This window comes from Larimichthys crocea, chromosome XVIII, assembly GCF_000972845.2.
Source record: "Larimichthys crocea isolate SSNF chromosome XVIII, L_crocea_2.0, whole genome shotgun sequence".
Classification (NCBI taxonomy): Eukaryota; Metazoa; Chordata; class Actinopteri; family Sciaenidae; genus Larimichthys; species Larimichthys crocea.
Window position 1 is genome coordinate 15,898,730 of NC_040028.1, and position 9,450 is coordinate 15,908,179.

The window sequence follows — 9,450 nt, forward strand, 5'->3', positions numbered from 1 at the left end:
GCGAAACAAATATGCCAAACAATTTCTGTCTTCGGCTTATTTATGTGAGAATCTGCTCCTTTTTTTTGTTGTTGTCATCTATTCACAGTAAACTATTTCAGTTTTGGAGCGTTGTTCAGATAAAACGTGAATATGTAACCTTGGACTCTGGAGAAATTGTGATTCTTCTACTACTTTTTACATTTTACAGCCCAAACAATCCATTAAGAAAATATTTGTGGACTGATAACAAACAATAATAAATATCTTATTGTAGACTGTGGCCATTTCCTCACATATCCTTGTATAAATCTTTGTGAAATGATAAATATACAACCAAAAAGCACAATATGTTTGACCTCGAGGCTAATGGCTGTGGAATATTCATGTGCAATACTTCTGCAAGGTGCAACAATATCATTACAGTTAAGATTAATATATGGATTTCCCTAACAACATGTGCAGCACATTTAGGAATGACAAGCACCGCATAATCAGCACACAGTATGTAGCACTATGCCATGGCTTTGATATTTATTGAGGAGTGTGTAATAAAAAAGCCTTGAGGAGGCACGAGGAGACCGGTGTGGATATCTGATCCACATGGGCAGCACGCCTAGAAGCCCCCGAGAACGAGACGAGAGCAGGCAAGCCAGTCTCTTCTGCGTCAACTTGCTAAGTGGAGCATGGCAGAAGTCCGCACTACAGGTAGCAGCCGGTGGCTGTTTGGAGACCTGGAGGGCCTTGAGACCTGCGCTGATCATTATCTTACCCACAGCATTTACGGCTTAGACACCGGCCATTATTACGCTTGATGCCTTGTTAACGGTGCAAGCGTTCTCGAGTCAGCGGGCTGCTTACACTGAGAGGGAGAGGCCACGACTAAACTGCACAACACATGGCTCCCAATGGCGGATTTGCTACAACACAGCACGCTGAACCGTCCTCGGGAGCAGGGTAAAGGCAAACAGCCTCTCCAGTTGCACATCATGTCTAGTCAGACGTTGTCAACAAGACAGGAGTGGCAGACATGTAGCTAAAGATAGATCCAACGACAGCAACGAGGCATTTGAGGGGGGCTTTGTTTCACGGTGGCTCGGTTTTGACAAGCAGATGAGGTGTCGGGGAGAAACACCAGCTATACGTCACAGCCAAAAAGCCAAAATTTGATGCCCATGTCAATGAAGAAACACACGCTGATCCTGAGAATTGTTTTTCCGAGAGGCAGCGTTGATCCGTGGACGTCTTGGAAAAAAAAAAAGGATTTTGTCAACTACTAGAAGATGTAAACAATTCAGACATATAAATAAATAAATAGAATCAGACAAGGCAGTCAGATATCAAGTAAGAGATATGTGCCAACGATGTCTCAACAAAAACACCAGCCATCTCATAATCTTACACACACAGAACAACAGAACTCTGGTGGCATCTGATGATTTGGGATTTGCATCTAAGAACAAAAAAAAAAAACATGACAGTCAATCTCACAATTTATGCAAGGTAACACAACTTTGCCTTCCACTTGAATTTCAGGAAACTAATAATTATGCTTGACAGTATGTGAACAGAATATCGGCCATTATTCTTGTACCAAATCAGGCATGTAGCATGCAGTATACGTAGTCTTTACTTAAAAGTCAAAAGGAAGAAAGAAAAGAAAATTGGATCAGTGATCAGTGGAAATGTGCTTATGCCAGCTTCTTAAATAAGGAGTGAAAAAGCCCATTCTCAATGGCTCCAGGTTAGAATTTAATTGGACAGTTTGTTGACAGGAACTAATAGATCAAAATAACATCTATTCAATCTCTTGTTGAAGGCAGGAGCACTCATTCTTTCACATTTCAAATGATTTTTAAACCATTAAACAGCCATTGCCAAGCCGTCTCAGGAGAATCGCTTCTATCCATTCCCTTGTTTTTCACAGTCGATTTATCCCAGATGAGTTTGACAAACATTAATGCTTCATGGCTGTGTTCGCGGCATCATTCCTACCCTAACCTATATGACAATAGCTGCTTATCAGTGATACAAACAAGGCATGTCAGGCTTACAGTATTTGGTTAAGCTTCAATAACCCGGTGTCCCTTTGGTGTCTTTGTAAAGAAGCGAGCTTTGTTGTTATATTGAAAACAAATGAAATGTAACTTGAATTATCTGAATAATGATTTCTTTCTTCACATTATGCATCATATATTTGGAAAAACAAAGAGCATCATTAATAACCGCCCGAATGCCAAATAAAAATCCCCTTTTTCTCATTTCTGCATTCAGAGTTATGAGCAACAGAAATCTGGACATAAACCCTGCTGAAGGCCACAAACAGAATAAACAGAAAGTTTGGGTCACAGACAGGATTATGGTTTAGAAATATCCAGAAACTACTTTTGGTGTTTGAGAAGAATAATAACCCTGAAGACATGAGTATTTTCTTTTTTTTTAGGAAACACAAACATATCAAAATTCATGTATGAAGATAGCTCATTTTTGGGAGCTGAAACAGAGCATTGCTGCATTAATCTGTATAAAGATATATCTGCATATGAATGCAGAATCTGTAGACAAGAGACCAAGACAAGTCCGAGTAGTATTGACCAATCACTTTTGAGCAGACTTTGGTTGCAAGCAGTTAACACTGGCCTAAATAAAACCTTGGAATACATTGTCTGACAACGATTTAGTTTATTAGCATTCTTCTCTGCATTCATATGCAGATATCTGTTTATAGAGACGATCTGAAATATCTCTTTTTTGTCATTCTGGTTTATGAAGAAGCTAATTGGAGTGTGGAGGTAGCCTTGGCCCAGATTTATTTATCCATTTTCTCAATATCCACTGGCTACACCAGAAGCCTTGAAACATTGGCCACTGCACCAATTCAGTTGGTATCATAAAACTAAAGTTTTGTACAAAAAAACTGCACAAACTCTAATCTGCAAATCTTCCTGAATCAGGATTTCGTGGCTGTGGTTTGATCAGATTTGACTGAGAGTTCTGGCAACATATGAAAACAATGTTTGATTCATATGTTGAGAAAAATCCGACTGGAGCTCTTTCCACTTCAAACCAGTGAGGAAAAAGTAAGGACTAAACCAGAAATACAGAAATCTCACGAGAAGTGAAGAAAACCTTTCAAACTTCTATAGGAAAGTTTATCTTCACGTAGGATCCCACGGCTCACGGTACGAAAACTGAGTGAGAAAATAATTTTGCTTTCCCATAAAATGAAAACTTTACACAATAGTAAAAAGCATCAAGCATTGCGCTCCTTAAGATTTTTGATATGCTTCTGAGTGTTGTGTCGTTCCGCTTTCAAGGCTGCAACCCTGAAACACTTGCAGGACACAACGTCTCCTGCAGCTCTCCGAGGGAACACCCGCAGAGAGAACCCATCATGAGGCCAGTTTGGCATTCATGAGCATGATTGATGACACAAAGATGGAGGCAGACTTTGAGAATTCCCCACTGCCACAGAAAAAAAATTGAAATTATGATTGTTTGGAATCTTCCCTCCTGATCGCGCCCCCCCTCTGCTTCTTAGTATATATCTGCAAATCTATCTCAAATGTCTTGATGTTTGCAAACTGAAACGTGAAGGCGTGAACACATCATAAATCCATCATCCTACGTCTATCTGCATGTGTATGACTGTCAGGAAGGTCACAGTAATTTGACGATACATCACAGCAGTACTGGCGCATGCTGTGGGGGCTAACAATGTCACCTGGCCGTTCCCTCTGAACACACTCCCATTTAGTCCTTTTTAATCCTCTCCATCCCGTTACATGACAGTAGAGAACCTGCGCACATTACGCGCTTCAGCAGAGACCGTTTGCCTCGTTGCGCAGGTGGTAAAGTATCACGTAAAAAATATCAGCACTGTTATTTCTGTCCCATCTCCATCTCATGGCTGGGAGTAAACAGAGCTGGACGTCAAATGATAGCATGGAATATGACATGCTAAGAAGTTCCATTGAATCCAGCAGGCTGCTGCATGACTCATTTTCCATATCTTCCCATCTCAGACGCTGAGTGGAAACTGAGACAGCAAGGGGTAAGACTGAATGAGCGCAAGTCTGATCTTTAACCAGACTAATGAAGAAGAGAGTTTTAAAAGGCTAGGATTTTTTAAATTTGTTGAATTGCAATGAGGTGCATTAAATGTAGAATTAAATGACATTTAGCAGCTGTGGATTGCAACCCTCTCACTTCAACCTCTGATTTCTAGGAGAAATTACAGTGGTTGTAAAACTTGTGAAAAACCCAAAGCACTCCATCCAATCCAATCTGGGCTACTGTAGAAACATGGAAGAGGACCCACTGCTTCTGTAAATATGAACATTTCATTCTAAGATAACAAAAACGCAACAATTCTTATTTTCAGGTGATTCTACACAAATGAAAATAAACAGTTACACATCTTATACCGCATTTCTGCTATAATACATGTGTGAATACAGCCGCCTATGTCTCACACACTGGACTTTTATATGGATATAAATAAAGTCCTTTGTGGAGAGGGAGATGCTGAGCGTTTTAAGATGCGCAAACGCTCAAAGACTTTTAGTGCAATCCTCAACTTCATGCTCCCGTGATTTAAAATGCCCTCCCCATGTTGCTGCTTACAGCCTCCAGCCTGGCCTGGTCAGCCGGTAGAGGCATCGCCTAAGTCTCGTGGAATTACTGTACAAACTGAGCCTTTAGGCTTCAGGATCACAACAACGTTTCTGTCAATAACACTGACTCCACTGCTGTCATTCCACCTGACCTGATTCCCCTCGGTTTAAACCAAACACAACAGTGAAAAAAAAAATCTAGGATCCTAAGCTTTTCATGAAAAACAGGAGTGGCTGAGAACTCTAAGTGGTACTGAGCACAAATGACCTGCTGGTAATCATCTATTATATTTCTAATGGTTGTAATGAATGACTCATTCTGTCCAGAAAAGCACACTGTATGAAAGGCAACAACTAAGATTAAGATTTACACAGTAGTCTAATGGGACTGACTTAAAACAGACAACATAAGTCACAAAATGTGGCATGTATGTAACTTGATAGGGGGAAAAAAACGTGTTCCCTTTTTAATTCCTATGTCAAACACGCTCTCTGATGGCATCTTACACCAGAAGCGGTGAGAGCACACACACATCCGCCTGTCACTGCAATTTCATGTTGAAGCTTCTGAAGCTCCACACGCATTAGATGACAGACATTCAGAAATCCAAGAGCAAAGCATGTTCATAAGTAATTTATCATGATGTACGTAGAAGCATCATTTGTAGAGGTGGACTAGACTGTACACATTAAGACCAGAGAGAGAGTGATGGCATCTGGAAGGCTGACAAGCAACAATAAACTATATAGGTGGATCTTTAAGAACCGAGTCCCACAGGGGCCAACTAATCATGTACTGGAATATTAACTCATGTCATCACTGGAGATGCTCCCCGTCTGCCACATGGATCTCCTTCAGTGTCACCTCTTAAATATCACTCCTAAGATTACAAACCTGCCACATGACGAATAACGAATATAAAAGGCTACATATTGCATGTGCAGTGTTTATGTGTTGTGAAGAAACATGTAGCAAGTTTAACATAAAGCATCATGATTTATTTTTGTCCATCATACACCCTTTAACAAAACAGAAATTCTACTTCAGTTGTGCATGAACAACACTGACCTCGGGCGAGGTAGTTCAACCGGATTAAGCTTCTACTTCTGTGTCTGTCCCTCAAACACCAACAACTATTTCACTGGTAAAACTGAATCATAATTTATGAAGAAAATGTTTTCTGCTTTCCCTCTGGTCTCCTCATATCCTCATGCACAGTAAAGTAAAATGCTGCAAACTATAGGTGCTGTCAGCTAACATTAGCTCAGTTTGTTAGCTGGGCTGCCTGGACTGTGAGTTCAGAGCGCTGGGGAAGTGTTTGTACCGCCAACAGTTTGGACCACCGGGAAGAGGAGATTTTCAGGCCAAGGATGAGCAGGAATACCAGTGTCATAGCGGCCTCTATGGTCATAATGGCAGAGGCGAAGAAACCGAAGAGGACGTTTACGCAACAAGCTAAGAAAACAAAAAGAGAGAGTCCGCTGGACAAGAATAAATCTGACAAACTTTGTGAAAGCTTGTTTGGCTGTGTCAGCAAAGATACTTGTTGACTGGCTAGTTTTTGATCATGAGTAATGAATCATATTTTAATTCAAAGGAGGCACCACCTTGATTTATTAAAGAAATATACTACTAAACCCAAGCAACTACTTTATTTTCTATACCCTTGATATAAACATAAATACATTTAAAATCAGCTTAAAATTACATTAATATCTGCAGTTTAATCAGTGAAGATGTTTATATATGTATCTGAAAAAACAGATGTTGTGCTTTTGAAATAACTGGTCCACTTTTACTTAGTCTTGGCTTAGCTCGAGCGTTGCTTGCATGAGTGAGAGGCAATACGCTGAAACCTGAAGGGCATGCCCATCACTGTGTGAAGTTGCTGAGCTGTTGATAATACGTTGCGTCTCCAGCAGACACGTAAGGTTATGGCTCATTCAAAAGACGAGATCAAAAGACATTTATTCAGGGTGACATCATTTGGAGATGAGAGAGGCTGAATTTTTCACTCATTTGGGAGATTAGTTGTGATGTCAGAGACATGGATCCAAAGGATTTAATCAGTTAGTTATTCAGCACATCTCTGAACAGGTGTGCCTGTTATCAAATATGCAGCCTTTTACTTGTGCCAGATTTCCTGCTTTATACAGAGAATCATTGGCCCTGAAGCATAACAATGACCTGAAGAGACAACTCAGCTGTGTGATATGAAAAAAAACCTTATTCAATATGCCATGTAGACTGTTACCCATAAAGAATAAAATATTTGTACCTCTTCCCATGAAATGATTCTGACAATGTGATTTATTCTTGATAGATGAAGTGTATCTTCTCAAAACTTTATTGGTCAATCTCTTCCAAACATATCACAGCGAACATTAAAATCACAATTAACCCGAGGGAAAAGAGGAATGTGTCTGAAAACAAAAGTATTCCAACTTTACGGGCAGCAGTGTAAATGTCTAGCTGATAATCATTTTACAGATTACATAATTGAAATGTTGAATCTCTGTAAGTAAGATTAAAGAGCACAGTCTCTGCTCTATCTGGAAGACTCTATATTTGCAACTTTGACTTTGCAGGAGTCATTTTATTAAAATTAACTTAAATAACACATTATATTAATATCCAGGTACAGCAAAGCCTCCAGATGTAGTTTAAAGATTATATATATAAAAAAAAGAAAACTTTAGTTACTTTAGTTCCTGAGTGGCAATAAGAGATCCAATTAAACATTATTAAACCCGCATAATTTGCATGTATGACTCACTTTATAGGCCTAATTTAGTGTCACATTCAAAGGGGCTTAAATGTACTGTACATTCATTCAATTTCTAATAAGTGCTCCAAAGGGTAATGACTGAAATGATGTGGAATCAGTAACTCACAGTTATTGACTGCTGTCTCTTGCCTTATCGCTTCATTTTCGCAGGACAGGAGTTAATCTGCAGAGTTGACCATTCATTATCTCTGCTTGGTTAGCACAGTCGGAGACCTCTACCGGACACACGCATCTTGCCACAGCTGCCTCATATTCAGGACTGATGCTGGCTTGGTAGGACATTGTTATCACAGCATGAATATATGAACAGTAAACCAGCCTCACATAAACTGATAGTGCAGGGGTTGTGTGATTCAGGCGGTTTAAATGAGGATTTTTATTTTTTTTCCCTCCTGATAACAACAGGCCTGTCACTTCACTCAGGCGATGGGATGCAGGAGGCTTCAAATCCGGTCAGGTCAGTTAGATGCAGGGCTATTTTAATCATTGCGGATGTCTCTCATGTGCTTTTTTTTTTTTTTTTAAAAACTTGCAGCAACTTAGTGAGTGACAGGTGGTCGAGGTGCTGTTCAACCGATTAGTCTGATGCAGTCAAGCCCCCCTTTCCCCTCTCCCCTCCCCTCCCTGCAGCATTTCAAAGACCTACACTAACAGGAATGACTTTGCATCACAAATGAGTTGCAAAGGGATATTTTTAACTTTTCCCATCCAGAGCTTCACCTTTTAAACACAGACGCGTTCACTTCACATAAAAAAAAAAGGTTGCGCGTTTTATTCCCAGAGGTTATTTCTAACGCTGTTAGTCGTTCGTCTCTCTGACTTGACGGGTCGCGCTCAGTCCACAAACCTTACCTGGGATCTCCTGAAGAGGAACATGTGCGAAGCTGAAGCCTTTCCCGACACAAGCCTCCCTCACCTCGCTGCAATTCCGTGCCTTAAAATCTGCCCTCGCTGCAACAGACAGCACAGAGAAAGTGCAAATGATAGTCTCTAGTCTGAGCATTGTTCACTTCTGTGGAGATCCTTATTGTTTAGGGTTCTCTGCAGTATCCCGTGTGCTGGTTAAAAAAAAAAAAAAAAAAAAAACTCCCCTGCAGTAAATCCGCAGGTATTTATTAACTGGGCGTTTAATGGTTGCAACTCAACTATTAGTGACTACAAACACATTCCCCCAAAGGACAGCCGAGAATGATTAGAAGTCTTCCCGGCGCCGCAGAAAAGAGGACAGCGCGCATTGGAGGTGCCACATGAATCCAGGCAAGGCGGTGCGTTTCCCGGCGCGTTGACTCAACTTCACTCAGCAGACGAAGCCTCTCTGGTCGCTGCTGTGTTGAAGTGGAAATGCTGTGTGGAGGGGAAGCGCTCTGTGTTCACATTAGATATACTGGCAAGGCAAAGCGGGACACAAAATATGGAGTGGAATCCAGTCACATCCGTTTCAGCTGAGGGGCTGCAGGTCTGCACAACACATGCAGAAAAATGAATGAGACAGAAGACAGTGCACATAGGTGAGGGAGGGAGGTGAAGTATGGCAAATCATAAAAATTAGTTAGAAAGAAGTCATTTCAATCAAACTGACCAGATGTACACACACACACACACATCTCCACATCAACTATTAAAGCCTTTATTTTGGAATATAAACAAAAACTACTCATCACTGCAAATCCTGAAGTATCTTTTTGCTCTTTTTAATGTAATATTTAAGTATTTTTCAAATAATAATACTGCATGTTTGTTAAATGTCAACTATGGTTTATTTGCTATTCTATTTTCCATTTCTCTGATTTGTAAAACTTAACCATCCTTTGTTTTGCCCCTGCTGCTGCTGCTGTTGTCGTTCTAAAAATCAGAAAATGTAAAAAGCTGACACCACAGTGAACCGCCGATAGCGTGGTATCAAGCTGTATTAACCAGAGGATGTAAAGGATGTGATGAAGAAGGCAAGCTTTCATGGCTTTATTGATTTTGGAACAGCTTGATCCCAGGGTAGATCAACAGTGGATTAACATGGCTGCCGTCGCTGTGCAAAGGATTTCCATTGGTATGGGATACCACATTATGAA

General features: G+C 40.5%; 1 protein-coding gene across 2 annotated transcripts in view; it reads right to left on the reverse strand.

Moving 5' to 3' along the window:
• Window positions 1-8,868, reverse strand: part of gpc6b (glypican 6b) — a 77,248-nt gene extending 68,380 nt beyond the window's left edge. For both annotated transcript variants that reach the window (XM_019274153.2, XM_010735591.3), the window contains exon 1: window positions 8,237-8,868. In XM_019274153.2, coding sequence (XP_019129698.1) covers window positions 8,237-8,387 — 151 coding nt within the window. In that variant the 5' untranslated portion in view covers window positions 8,388-8,868. The remainder of the gene's footprint in view (window positions 1-8,236) is intronic.
• Window positions 8,869-9,450: the final 582 nt, after the last annotated feature.